The sequence below is a fragment of the Mastomys coucha genome, unplaced genomic scaffold (assembly GCF_008632895.1).
Source record: "Mastomys coucha isolate ucsf_1 unplaced genomic scaffold, UCSF_Mcou_1 pScaffold22, whole genome shotgun sequence".
Taxonomy (NCBI): Eukaryota; Metazoa; Chordata; class Mammalia; order Rodentia; family Muridae; genus Mastomys; species Mastomys coucha.
This window is the reverse complement of record NW_022196905.1, coordinates 156,666,233-156,681,210: the sequence shown is the minus strand read 5'-3', so window position 1 is coordinate 156,681,210 and position 14,978 is coordinate 156,666,233. Positions and strand designations below refer to the sequence as shown.

The 14,978-nt window shown below is 48.4% G+C and overlaps 1 protein-coding gene across 4 annotated transcripts in view; it reads right to left on the bottom strand.

Moving 5' to 3' along the window:
* Tmco3 (transmembrane and coiled-coil domains 3) overlaps positions 1 to 14,978 on the bottom strand; it is a 39,815-nt gene that overhangs the window by 9,306 nt on the left and 15,531 nt on the right. For 3 of the 4 annotated variants that reach the window (XM_031339116.1, XM_031339115.1, XM_031339117.1), the window contains 4 exons: positions 11,337 to 11,523; positions 6,114 to 6,234; positions 4,301 to 4,496; positions 189 to 339 (listed from right to left, as the gene is read on the bottom strand). In XM_031339116.1, the coding sequence (XP_031194976.1) occupies positions 189 to 339; positions 4,301 to 4,496; positions 6,114 to 6,234; positions 11,337 to 11,523 (655 nt within the window). The remainder of the gene's footprint in view (positions 1 to 188; positions 340 to 4,300; positions 4,497 to 6,113; positions 6,235 to 11,336; positions 11,524 to 14,978) is intronic. The other variant, XM_031339118.1, reaches the window with a different exon arrangement.

The window sequence follows — 14,978 nt, the reverse complement described above, 5'->3', positions numbered from 1 at the left end:
TCAAACTCAGAAATCCACCTGCCTCTGCTTCCCAAGTGCTGGGATTAAAGGCGTGTGCCACCACCGCCAGGCCCATCTTCCCTCTTTTAAGTCTTTGCCTCAGACTCTTAGGAAAGCATATTTATACACAGACAAAACAGACAACTCTTGCATGCTTATCGAAAGAATCACAGTACTTTGGGGAGTACCTATGGATGCGAAGAAGATGATGGCCAGGAAGTCACGGATAGGCTCCATGTAAGCCATGATCTCCTCGGTGACCATATGCCCTTGGGAAGAGACCAGCGCTCCAGCCAGGAAGCAGCCAAGCTCCATAGAGACGTCCAGCAGCTCTGTGACCTGCGGATGACAGAGTTAGCTTCATACCCGGTACTGTCCAGTCTGATACTTTCTGTCAGGGTGCTCACAGCTAGACACCCCTCAACCCTGCAGCAAGAACCACTCAAGTGCCACCCTAGAGACACAGGTTCCTGGGGAGCCCCGAAGGATCCCCAGAAAGAAACACACACAAGAGACTAACATTGGTTGAGTTAGCCACCCCTAAGAGAGAAAAACTAATATCTCAAAGTCAGCCACGTAGACAGCTGTGCTATTTTTAAATGAGGATATTTCCCAAGCCTTACTTTGAATATCTATAACATGTTCTCTATTTGTATCATGAAGAGCCACACATGCTCTAGCACTGAAGCTAGCCCTCTCACTGACCTCAAGCCTCATGGGGAAGATGGACTGACAACCACCCCAGGCAGCCACACTGACAAAGAACCAGAGAGAGCTCCCGCAGATCCAGGGGAAGCACAACGGTCATCAGGAACCAGTCCTGTAACTCTCGCTCTGTTAGGCTCAGAGCCCAAGACCAGGCCAGAAAGCTACCGGGTGTCTCCAGTCCTGTAATTCTCGCTCTGTTAGGCTCAGAGCCCAAGACCGGGCCAGAATGCTACCGGGTGTCTCCAGTCCTGTAACTCTGGCTCTGTTAGGCTCAGAGCCCAGGACCGGGCCAGAATGCTACCGGGTGTCTGGTGTCAACACCGTGTGCGAGAGGCATGAAGTAAGAGCAAACAAAGCACTAGCAAATCAAGACAACAGCCTCACCAAGCCTGAGCAATCCACACGCATACATTAGCACAGACACACACATGCATACACTAACCCACTAGACACACATACAAACACACACACACGTAACAAATACATATATGCACATATATACATTATCCACACGTATGTACAAAAGCACACATGTGCATGTATACCTCACACAGTAGGTACGAGAATGAATTCAATACACACAAATACACAACACAGCTACTTAGATTCTGACAAGGTTATACTATGAAGCAGGGGGCAAAGATTCTTTTATCCATGTGGCATTCAGGAGTACATGTGAAAGATGAACCCTCACCTCACACAGAGACTGAACTCATAGCCCAGGTGGACTGCAGGTCTAAATGAGGAAAGGGGAGCAATGATGCTTGCAGAAGATAATGCAGAGCAACGTTACGGCTCCAAAATAGCCAACATTGTGGATAGTACACTGGATACACCATGTGCTACCCATAAAGAAAACACTTGCTTATTGGATTCCATTGAAATTAAAAACCACAGTTTATTAAAAACTGCCATTAAGAGCAAGCCATGGCCAGGAAGACATTAGCAAGGCTGGATGTGACAGAGAACACTATGCAAACATACAGCCAGAAGTGCTGGTGCACTCTACACGTGAACCTAGAGGCATCAGGCTGGAGATAGCCAGATACTAACAGTCACATGGTGTCTGACCCCACTTAGAGGGACCAAGCCCACAGCAGCAGGACGCAGACCAGCGGGAAGCAGACCACTTAGGGGATGGGATGAGGAAAGGAGAGTAAAGGGATGCTGTCACACATCAGTGGTGAGAGCACAGCAGAGACAGCACCGCACAGTAAGACGATTAAAATCCTGAAGGGTATGATGAATAAATCACAGCTGCTTTCTAATGACACAGGCTATGTAAGGATGCATCCCAGAGCAGATCCCAGCTGCCCCAAGGAAGTAGCAACCGGAATCTACTGCATATGTGTATGTAAACACACGAAACAGACAGCTCCGAGAATGGGTGAGAACTGGGCTCCTGTCAACGTTAATGTCACAGATCAGGCTTTGGGCGAACCTGACGAGCAGTGAAGGTAACCGGAAGGTAGCCTGGAGATTCCACCTCTTTAGAAATGACATCTGGGGGCAAACCACAGAGACAGAGACAGCAGACAGCAGCTCCCTCACACTGCCCTAACTGGAGCAGCGGCATGAACGATGAGCATCTAATGTCACAGCTGCGCCTGACAGCAGCTGCCCAGCAAACGCAGGTGAGTGATCAACGGGAAGAACCAAGGGCCAGTGAGGAGTTACGCTGGCTGGAACATCCCTGGGGACGGCAGGCAGCATCGGCTCACACAGACAAGGCGGCTTTGCTGGACCTTACTCTCAAAAGGGAGATACTCTGGAGTGGGTAAGGCAGGGGGCGTTTTTAAATAGCTGACATTTTTGAAAGTTACAGTCATCGTGTGCAGAAGCAAGTTTTGTGCTTCCCCAAGGTTATAAAACAATACGATATAAAGAAATAATTTAATTTACTGTAAAAACAACAACAACAACAACAACAACACCAAAAAAAACCCTGAAACCTGGTTGCTGGGCACAGTGGTGCATGCCTTTGTATCCCAGCACATGGGAGGCAGAGGCAGGAAGATCTCTGAGCCTACAGAGCGAGTTTCGGGACAGCCAGGGCTACACAGAGCAACCCTGTCTGAAAAAACCAAACATAACCAAACCAACCAGCCAACCACCACCACCGCCACCACCACCACCACCAACAAACAACACCAACAAAAACAAACAACACCAACAAACAACAACACCAACAACCAACCCAGCAAACCCGCAACCTTTACTGCAAGACAGGTGCGGTTTGAAGAGGAGCACTCAGGTTCCCGGGCAGCATCCTGGCTAACCCTGGCTAAGCCTGGCTAATCTTGGCCAGGCCACCGACCAGCCGTTCCTAACCCTGAGCACTCGCTTCCTTCCTTAGGTTCTGAAACTGCTATTTTATAAGTACTATACAAACGGATCCTCTCAGCCATAGACCGCCTTTGAGGGTCTTCTCTTGCACTCTGCATGACTCCCTGGAGAAATGAACGCCTCCACTTTGGGTGGATAAGCAGTTTCACTGTAGGGCAGACTGGCTGGTATGGTATACCATAGTTCCTACTTACTTAGTGTATATATGTTTATGGGTACACATGTGCAAAGATGGAGGCCAGAGGTCAACATCAGGTGCCTTATTCAATCATATTCCCTCTCTATTTCATTTATTTATTTATTTATTTATTTATTTATTGCTGATTCAGCGTGTCACTAAAGTTGAAGCTTACTTACTCAGGCAGACTGCATGGCAAGCAGCCCCAGGGATGTTCTGTGCCTGCTGCACAGCACCTTAGCTCATGGGCCACAGGCACTTGTCACTACCTTAGCCAGGGATCCAAACTCTAGGCAAACACTTGACCAACGGAACCGTCTCCCCAGCCCCAGTGTACCACACCTTCGTACCAGTCCCCTTGGAGGACAACTGGACTGGGTTTGGCTATTATAACCCAGAGTGCTATGAACATGGATGGGTTTCTGAGTGAACATGTGCAGCAGCTGAACAGTACAGTCAAAGGTGTGTCGATGCCACTGTTACTACAGGACTGATTATGGCGTCTCGGGGTCTTTTGCCCACTCTCTCATGGGAAGCTTACTTTCTAACACAAATCTGCTTAGTTTTGCTTTTATTGCTATTTCTTTTCTTTTTTAAGATATCATTTCTCCCTCCCTTCCCCCTGAAAACCTTCTCATATACTTTTCCCTCACTCTCTTTTGCATGTGTGTGCGCACACACACACACACACACACACACACACACGTGTCCCTTTTAAAGTCCTTTCTTCACTGCATGAGAAGCCATGCCGTTAACTAGCCTATCCTCACCGAAAGGCATGAAAAGTGGTTTTAAACTTGATCAGATATTTTGAGTGCAAAGCTGCATGAAGGTTAAGACGGTAGTGTGCTCATGTGACTTTTCACAAACACTCATTTGTGTTTAAAAGCACAACACTCACAAATCATATTTTCACAAGTACTTGGATGGCCATGGTAGGTAACTGAATAAACAAGTCCTCTCATGTAATGCCTTAAGCACTGCTCCGTGAAGGTCTAGAGAAGCAACCACCAGCTCCGTGGAGGCTGCTCATGGGGCTGTACGAACAGCCAGACACTCGAGGGTTACCGTGAGCATCAGGAAGGTGAAGGCCGACACTCCCAGGATAAGGATTTCTTTGTTCCCCTTGCTTTCCGTGTGCAGCTTTCGATAATACGGTCCTATGAGATACGTCTTCATGACAAGACACAAAAGAAAGACAGCAGCTAGCGAAAAGAGAATTTGTCCAATCAGAAACAGTATGCGCAATACTTCCATGACAACGCTAGGAAAGAAAAGAGACAAGTGTCATCTCACCCCTAATGCATCCCATTAGAGTCCATAGATAATCTTAATAATCTTTTCTTAACATGTTACAAGATGAATGACCCAAATCATACAAGTTTTTATTTTTAAACACTAAAAGAAAACCTATATATTACATTAATTTAGAAAATTAAGTCATGTAACTCAAATGCAGGTTTCTTGGGGATCTATACTTTGAAGTAAATCAGTTTTCAAGAGTGTAAAGAGTTTCCACCGGAGCTGGGGAGGCACTCAGTGGGTGAGAGCATTTGCTCACAAGCATGAAGACCACGGTTCAGTTGCTGAACTGTTTGCCTAGAGTTCGGATCCCTGGCTAAGGTGGTGAGAAGTGCCTGTGGCCCACAAGCTAAGGTGCTATGTGGTAGGCACAGATAACTAGTGCCAGTAAAAACAGAAAAAAAGGCCAGGCATGGTAGTGTGGCAATCTCCCAGCACTTAGGAAGCTGAGGCAGGCAGATCTCTGTAAGTTCAAGCTCAGCCTGGGCTACAGAGTGAATTCCATGCTAGCCAAAGGCTTGCTGGTGCCATCCTAGCTCCAGAGTAAGGGAGAGGCATTCTTATTCAAAGGAATAAGACAGAGTAATAAAGCAGGGCCCCTGATGTCTTCCTCAGCATGAGCAGCTCCCCGTACGTAAGTACACTGCACGCACATACACACACACCATAGATTCAATCATGCGCACATACACACTCATGCACATGCATATGCAGCACACATATACATGCATGTATACCAAACATACTGTACACACACACCACACAATACACCATATAAATATGCACGCCACATACCGAGACACACACACCCCATACACAGACGCACAAACCACATACAGTCACAGGTGCACACGTGCACATACACCGAGTCTCAACTGACAGCTTCTGATCTCTATGGACACTGTGTGCTAAAACTCTAGTTAGAGGGTAGCCGTCGACTGGCGAGAAGCACGGTGTTTCTGTGAGTAAGCTAGGAGCTCGTCTGTCCAGATCAGGCTTTCAGTCTCTCACACGGTCTACTCTTCATTCTGTAGGCTCCCTATATCTTTCAATGTGCTTATATATCCTGGCTGGCATCATGGAGACCTGCTGCACCTATAACGTAACCAACGGCTTTTGGACAAGTTAGCTTTTCCCCGTTGACGTTTTCTTCCACATGGACCAAGCAAGCGCAGGTTTGGGGCCATTGGTGGGGAAAAATGAAAAGGAGAGGGTATAGTAGTGCCGCTGGCAATGACATCCACCACCACACCTCTACACAACACCACACGTCACAACATACATGTGCAAAGACACACACGCGCCACCCCTCTCCAGAGCATCCTTGGCCTCTGGGTTGCCTCAGATCAGGGGCACCACCGTCCCACACCACAGTCACAGTGAAGAGCAGTGACATTGTGTAGCCTTCCAGCCCAGGGGCTGGTACACAGCAAAGCCAGAATCAGTTTGTGGGAGTCCCACAGTCTATGCTCAGAGGCACATGTGACGTGAGTTCCAGCACCGCACTGGGGAAGGTGTGTGGCATTTCTATAAACAAAAGACTTTGAGCTGGACAAGCAGTCGCAGCGTGCACACTCACCTGGAAGAGGTACTTGCTCCCGCCTGTATGAGAGTTGGCATGACCGCAATGAACAGCCCCAGCTGTACGTCTTGCATCACCAGCATGCCTAGCAGCACTGTGCTGTAGTCGATGTCACCTGCTGGTGAGACAGCGACTCAGAACAAAGTCCCCCAGGTGAAGCCCAGGCCTCAGCGGCTGCAACACACTCCTGAATCTAACTTCCGGGACCCATGACAAGGTGGAGGGAACGTGACTCCACAAAGTTGTCTGCACTCCACATGCATGCCACGGTGCATGCTTTTACACACACACAGTAGTTCAAATTAAAGATCACAGGGTCTGACATATTTTCAAAATAATTCACAATAATCTTTGTAATTTAAACATACATAGGTTTTTAAGGATCTCTTTGGATAGGTAGGGCCCATCTGCAGCCTAACAACTGCAAGGCCGAGACAGAATGATCCCTTTAGACAAGAGTTTGAGCCCATCCTAAGCAATGTAACAGGGCCCACCTCAAAACACGATTTAGAGGGCTTTAAAATCAATGATTGCTCTCAGAAAAAAATTTAGCTACTTTTGATTGAGATGGGAGTGTGCAGGTTTTATTATTGTCCAGCCTGGCTGTGAGGCTCTGAAGTCTCTCACTTAGCAGGAACTACTAGTGCACACCATTGCCTGAAAAACTTTTTTTTTGTTCTCTTGTTTTTTTTGAGACAGGGTTTCTCTGTGTAGCCCTGACTGTCCTGGAACTCACTCTGCAGACCGGGCTGGCCTCAAACTCAGAAATCCACCTGTCTCTATCCCCCAAGTACTGGGATTAAAGGCGTGCGCCACCATTGCCCGGTGCATGAAAAACTTTTTATAAAGAAAATCAAAATTCCTTATTCTTGTGGCTTGCTATTAATATAATTGTAGCATAATGCCACTATCAAAAGATGCTCTGGCTGGGCAGTGGTGGCTACACAGAGAAACCCTGTATTGAAAAACCAGAAAAAAAAAATGCTCTGGCAAACAAGATGATGTGCTTGGATAACAGAAATATAATCTCTTTGTCCTCAGCCCCGGCTCCCTAACAAGCCAGACTCAGCTCTCTCGGGATGGAAGGCTTCACATTCTGCATACTTCCCGAGCGATCTCCAACGCCCTTCCCTCTCCCCTGGCACAGGAAGGGGCTCCTCTTCACCATTGTGGAAGGCAGGAACTTCAGACTGCATTTCTATCTTAGCGGTTTCTGCTTGTTCTTATGCGCCATTGCAAATCCTCATGGATGGAGAAAAGCAGAGAGCAGCACATGGTGTGCATGTGCTGCAGGCTTCCAAGCTGCCGCCATTGCCACAAGCCCTCCCTGCTCTGCTCTGCAGCACCAACACCACACATGGACTTTCTTCTTGGCTCCCCAGAACTGTGAGCCATCCTTAAGTGGCTTTTGTCAGGGTTACTTCACCATAGCAACAGAAAAGCGAGCAGAGACAAAGTCTGTGCATCCCCGGGCCTCCCTGTGCCCACAGCTGTCAAGGTGAAAGCCCCATCTTCTTTCAGTAGCTCTCAGGTCCTGCTCCTCACGCGCTGCTGCTGATCCACGCAGAACTCACACTAAGGTCAGGGAGGGGCTCCGACTCCATCCTTCCAATCGAATCAGGGCAGCAGTTCTTACAAGTGACTCCCATTTCCTCCGTTGTACCTGCAGCACTTAGGGTGCCTGCTCAGTCCACAAGTGCGAGTGGCAAGGCCACCTAGTCACAGCTACAGAGAATCCTGTTATTTGAAGGTTTCGCTGGGTAGCCCTGGATGTCCTGGAGCATGCTCTATAGACCAGGCTGGACTCAAACTCTGAGATCGAGTTCTGCCTCTTGGGTGCTAGGAATTAAAGTCATGCACCATGCCTTTAATTCCAGCACTTGGGAGGCAGAGGCAGGTGGATTTCTGAAGACCAACCTGGTCTTCAGAGTGAGTTCCAGGACAGCCAGGGCTACACAGAAAAACCTTGTCTTGAAAAACCAAAATAAATAAATAAAATAAAGTCATTCACCACTACTGTTCTGTGCTCAATATTTTGTTAAATTTATGTTTATTTTATATGTATGAGTGATTTGCCTGTATGTGTGTGTGTATATATATATATATATATATATATATATAATCATGTGTATGTAGTGTCCCAGGAAGCCAGAAGAGGGCACTGGACCCCTGGGATTGGCGTTAGAGAGGTTGTGAGCTGCTGCTGGATGCTAAGACCCATATCCTAGTCCTCTGCAAGAGCACCAAATGCTCTTACTCACTGAGCCATCCCAGCCTCGCCTTCCTCCAACCCACATGGGCCCTGCCTGGCCTCTTGGCCTCCCATGAATCTGAAGAGCCTTTTGCCAACTCCCATGAAAATGTTGGCAGGTATCTTTATTAGAATAGTGGTAAACAAATTCAAAGAGAAAAGACATCTTAGAAAAGAAATAGGTCTTTTGGTCCATAAACACAGACAAGTTCCCCGATAAGTCTTCAGTAATACTCCATTAATATGATTTTCTTCTCTTAAGAGTAACATATACCTTTTGAGAGATTTATCCCCGAATTCCTTATATTTATTACTACTATACATTAAAACTTAAAAAAAAAAAAAAAGACAAGATCTTTAGCCCAGGCTGGCCTATGAGGCTGGAAGTGACCTTGCGCAAACTTCTGATTTCCCTGCCTCTCCCTCCCAAGTGCCAGGATTACTGGCCCAATGCCCTCTCCCCATGGCTTATGCAGTACTGGGGACTGAACCCAAGGCCTCAGGCATGCTAGGCAAGCACTTTTCCAACTGAGCTATATCCCGCACATTGGCCACTCCTCTCCAGTTGGATCTGCTGATAGTGCAAGTGAACCTCCTTAACACATTAGGTCAAAAGCCCATCCGTCTACATCCCTCAGCGTATCCGCCTTCCCTCCACAGGCCAGTAGCAGCATGCCCTTTGACCTTTTCTGCAGTTTTGGTTGACCTTAAAAACAAAACAGAACCAAGCAGTCCTGAGCAGCCCAGCTGGGAAGCCCACGCCCTCACGATTCCAGCTAGGAAGGCCACGCCCTCACGCTTCCAGCTGAGAAGGCCACGCCCTCACACTTCCAGCTGGGAAGGCCACGCCCTCACGCTATCAGCTGGGAAGGCCACGCCCTCACACTTCCAGCTGGGAAGGCCACGCCCTCACGCTATCAGCTGGGAAGCCCACGCCCCCACGCTATCAGCTGGGAAGCCCACGCCCTCACGCTCTCCCCCCACCCCCATGAATCCCACAGTCCTGGGTGCTTCCATGCATGCTCGCTCTGCCAAGCAACCTTTTGCTGTTGCTATCCTGCAGCTCAGGATGAGGATGTTAGAAAATGCTCCTCCAACCCCGCCATCAGTGGCATCTCTGTGTGTGTGACCTTCTCTCCCACAGCTTCTCTGCCTTCAGGAATGACCTAATGGTACCGAGAAGGTGCGCTCTATTTCTGTAAGCCACCCGTTTCTTCCCTTTGAGGACTGGAAGTGCTTCTGCGTGTTGATATGGGTAGGACGACGAACTTTCCATTTTCCCAATCAGAGTTAGAGATGCACTTTAAACTTAGCTTCATGTCTCCCTCCGGTTCTGGAAATCACCAGCCATTCCTTTCTCCATTGCTTCTCCCACACACAGACGTCCAGCTTCCATCTCACCTGCATGTGCGTAAATGCTCTCTCCCGTTTCTCGTCTGCTCTCAGCTTTTTGTATCTGGTCCAATTACACGGGTGTGACACCTGCATTTATGCTTTCAGTCATCTGACCGTGCCACTGTGGTCTAGTGAACACTCCTGTGGAGGACGGACGGACGGACGGACGGACGGACGGACACACAGACCCTGAGGCTGACAGCAGTCTTTTCTAGAATCAGATTTCTCCTGTGCAGGCCACATGAAGCTGCATGGAGCTGCTACATACTTCGCCCCTGGCCTGACTTTTTTCAGCCTCTGTCAACCCCCTGTCTTGTGTTTCATCCATAGGTTTCATCCATAGGAATATTGGACCTGTCTGCTGGATTACTACAGATGTGGCCACTCAGGTAGTGACGGCAGGTGAGTCACCCAAGGGACTGGTACATCCGTATGCCGTGAGTCCCACAGGTCTGGTAGAAACAGACGTTCTCTGAGCCTCTTTTGCCAATGAGAAGCCCCTACTCTCAGGTCATACTATGAATGCCCTGCGACAGTCCCAGTAGACTCAAGAGCTCCAGCCCCAGCTTAGAGTTCAGGAGGCCTGGGGCCAGCTCCACACAGCTCCTGTGTCGCACACCCATTTTAGTGTCACTAAAGGAGTCACGGCCACGTCTTCTTGGTTTTCTTTTTACATTTTCTCTATTCCTGATGAGTTCAAGAGTGTGAAACTGCTGAAACATTTTGGGGGTTGTTTTACTTTCACAAAGTAAGAAACCATGCTGCCTGGTGAACACGCATAGGTGAAATTTATAATACGGCCAAAGACACAGCTGAGAGATGAAGCCACTTGAGACTGTTCGATGCTGCTCTGGCCTCACCACACAAAGGAGCGCCTCAGAGTGACAACAGCTCATGCACATAGGACAAACCAAGCCAAGTAAGAGAGCTGGGAGTTTCTCCATTGCTAAAGCACTTTGGTTTTACAGAAAAATTTCCCAATTGTGTTAGTTCCTAGTACTGCCATAACTAAACCAGCAAACACACAGCCGCTTAACAAAGCTCCGCCTCTCAAGCTCCGCCCACTGTGTTGCCATAACTAAACAAACCAGCAAACACACAGCCCCCTAAGAAAGCTCCGCCTCTCAAGCTCCGCCCACTGTACAGCGTAGGCTTCTGATCTTGCTCTAACTTCTTTCCAGCTCTCTAAGAATGCTAAATACATGAGCACACAGTGGGTCTTCCTTCCTTCCTTTCATTAAGATTTATTTATGTATTATGTATGTGACTACACTGTAGCTGTTTTCGGACACACCAGAGGAGGGCATCAGATCCCATTACAGATGGTTTCTGGGAAATGAACTCAGGACCTCTGGAAGAGCAGTCAGTGCTTAATGCTGAGCCATCTCTCCAGCCCCTGGGTGTTTCTTTTAACCAGGCAGAAGGGTGAATGCACGGAGGCACTGAACTCAGAGGCGAGCTCCCTGAGGTGTTGACTCAGGTGTTAACCTGAGTGAAGTGCTGGGCAACCCTCGACTTGCAGGCGAGGTGCACAGGAATATTTACCACAGATTGAGAGCACGCAGCTTACCTACCTTCTTTATCACCCCGGGCACTGCCCACTAGGAACCTGGACACCAAGGGTGTGCTTGATAAGGACAAACAGGTGGAAATGAAGACGCTCTGAGTGGGTCTGATCCGCAGGAGGTGTCCCCACCATAAGCCAAAGGCAATCATCAGCAGTGTCATATAGCAAGGTCCTTGTAAGGATATCCTCCACACCTGGGAAAGGACACGTGTGTGTTACTGACATACACACACATTCATTCACGTGTGTTCTGAAGCAACAGCTCATCTCTGAAGTGCCTTTTTCAGGAAGGAACTCAAAGCCTATGCACACACCTAACGAACACACTCCCAGGCTGAAACACCCTCAGACACAGACACACACAATCATTTCACCGTAGCCCTGGAGGCTGTTTATAGCCCTGCACCAAATATCAGATGCTGAAATCTTTCGATGCTCAGTTAAATTTTACTTTAAATTTTAATCTTTAAAGTTTACTTATTTTTGTGTGTATGGATGTTTTCTATGTACGTTTGTCAGTACATTCATGCCTGGTGCCCCTGAAGCCCAGAAGAACACACTGTAACCCTTGACAATGGTGTTATAAAATGGTGTTGGGCCAGGCAGTGGTGGTGCACACCTTTAATCCCAGCACTAGGGAGGTAGAGGCAGGTGGATTTCTGAGTTCGAGGCCAGCCTGGTCTACAGAGTGAGTTCCAGGACAGCCAGGGATACACAGAGAAACCCTGTCTCGAAAAAAACAAAAACAAAAACAAAAAAAAAATTTGTTGGATACCACGTGGGTGCTGAGAACTGAGCACCTGGAAGAGCAGCCGATGCTCCTAACTACTGAGCCCTCTCTCCAGCCTTGCTCAAACCTCCCTATTTATTAAAAATGTGTAGTACTTATGTATGCCTTCCTGTAGACTTTAAATCATCTCTGAATGACTTATAAGATACAATACAATATAATTGATTTGCAAATGCTTATGTAGTATTAATTAGAGAATTAATGGCAAAAGTAATCTGTCATGTGCTCAGTATGGAGATATGTTCACTCTGCAGCTGGCTGAATCCAGGGATGCAGAATCCGCAACATGGAGACGTGGCTACAGGCTTATTCAGACACAGGACTTCTCTGTCACACACCCCCTCACCTGTGTGTAGACTCATTTTGTTTTGTTTTATTGTTTTTTAAAGGCAGGGTTTCTCTGGGAAGCCCTGGCTGTTCTAGAACTTGCGCTATAGACCAGGCTAACCTCAAAGTCAGAGATCATCTGCCTCTGCCTCCCAAGTGCTGGGATTAAAGGTGCATACCACCATTGCCCAACTGTGTATAGATATTTTTAAAAATCAGATCTTCAGAACAAGTCCTGTAAGTATAGACCACATCCTCCTACTTTATATGGAGATGCGAAGATACAGAAGATGCCGTGAGAAGTCACATGATCAGTGAGCAGCAGAACCTGGAAGCAAGCCCAGGCCGAGCGGCTACCCAGGCAGATGAGCATCATTAGGTGCTCAGTATACATGGAGCACAGTGACACACACGGTAGGACACATGAAAGTTTGAAGACTCCAGGGTCAGGGTTTCAGTTAGATTAGGTTCTCGGCCTAGCAGAGGGACCACAGTGATAGGCACTCTACTTATACAGTGCAGGGAGCCGGCATTCGCCATGACAAGATGGCGCCTACTTCCGCTGTCAAGTAAACAACTGTTTGCGCATGTGCGTAGAGAACTGTTTGCGCATGTGCGTAGAGTGAAAAGACGCCATGTCACGGCCCATTCTGGGGTGTCACGTAGGGTAATGAGCAAACAGCCAATCATGGGCAGACACGCCACGCTGTGGGCAGACACACCGCACTGTGGTGTATATAAGCAGTGCGGATTTTGGGCTCCATCTCTTTTCCCTCTGGGAGAGGGCAGTAAACGTCGTCGCTGCAGAAGGAACCTAGTGTGTCCACGTGTCTTCTTCCCAGCGAGACGACTGCGCGGCCTACAATACAGATCTAAGCACTGCATATAACATGAAAGTCATCCTATTTTTGTCTTAAATATTTGTTCGTTTTTCTCCTCTCTGCCACATACTCTCAGACTGACTCATGGCTAGGGACGTTCACCCCAGAGACTGGTTCCAGGTGTTCACGCGCCCTTGTCTCCTTCCTGTGCTTGGCAGTCACAGAGGAGCTCAGGAGCTAAGTCACTTTACCATTCCTGTCACAAACTGTGGGAGTGCCCCGGGCTGCATCTCAGAAACTACTGAAGAGGCTGACTCACTCATGCAAAGCAAACTCAGAGGGCCTGGAGTTTAAGGCTGCGTATGTCAATCAGCAGCCATGAGCTCTGAGAGGTAACTGACCCTATAGCTCTAGTTACTACTTCGGGAGGGAGGAACAGTGAGACTATTGATCTCTGAGACAGGGCTCTGGGGTCCTTGTGAGAGCAGACCACCCTTAGCAGCTCTCCTGCACGTGGAGGGTCCAGACCACCCTTAGCAGCTCTCCTGCACAAGGAGGGTCCAGACCACCCTAGCAGCTCTCCTGCACATGGAGGGTCCAGGGGAGAGACAGTGCCCAGAAGGACTCAGGACAAGTCAGAAGATGTTCTGAGGCAGCATGAGACCCTGGATGGGCTTGAAATGCAGCCTCCAGGCTGGGTCACATCACTTGGGCTTTACCCCCAATTGATTCCTGCAAAGAGGAATTAGGAGGCTCAAACTTTCAGCAACAGTGCTTATCCTTAGACAGTTGGGTACCTGCCTCACAGGCTGCCATAAATTTGGTTTTTCTTTCTCAAGGCACATTGTTATGAAACCCTAAAGTCAAGCAACAAGGCAGGACACATGAGACCACAGCAAGAACCTGCCCGAAGACCAGACAGACAAGAGAAGAACACAAAATTCTGACTCCCCGGGAGTCATAATTTATTCAGAAAGAAGTAGAAATGGATGAACTATTAAGAAATGAACAGCAGTTCAGAGGGAGGTACAGAAGCCCACATCTGTAATCCCAGCACTAGGGAGGGTGAGGAAGGAGGATCTGTGAGTCCAAGACCAGCCTTAGCTACACCATTAGACCTTGTCTCAAAACAAAGAGGATAACTTAAGTCAGTTGTAAACCAGGACTGTGAGGAAGGTCCTGGCAGGTCCAAGAACCCAGGCCTCAGTCAGCAGGGACGAGCATTGTAGGTAGGAAGACCATTCTCTACCACACTGGGAGGAGGACCATTCTCTACCACACTGGGAGGAGGACCATTCTCTATGACACTGGGAGGAGGACCATTCTCTATGACACTGGGAGGAGGACCATTCTCTGCCACACTGGGAGGAGGACCATTCTCTACCACACTGGGAGGAGGACCATTCTCTACCACACTGGGATTGAGGACCATTCTCTGTCACACTGGGAGGAGGACCATTCTCTGCCACACTGGGAGGAGGACCATTCTCTACCACACTGGGAGGAGGACCATTCTCTGCCACACTGGGAGGAGGACCATTCTCTACCACACTGGGAGGAGGACCATTCTCTGCCACACTGGGAGGAGGACCATTCTCTGCCACACTGGGAGGAGGACCATTCTCTACCACACTGGGAAGAGAACCATTCTCTACCACACTGGGAGGAGGACCATTCTCTGCCACACTGGGAGGAGGACCATTCTCTGCCA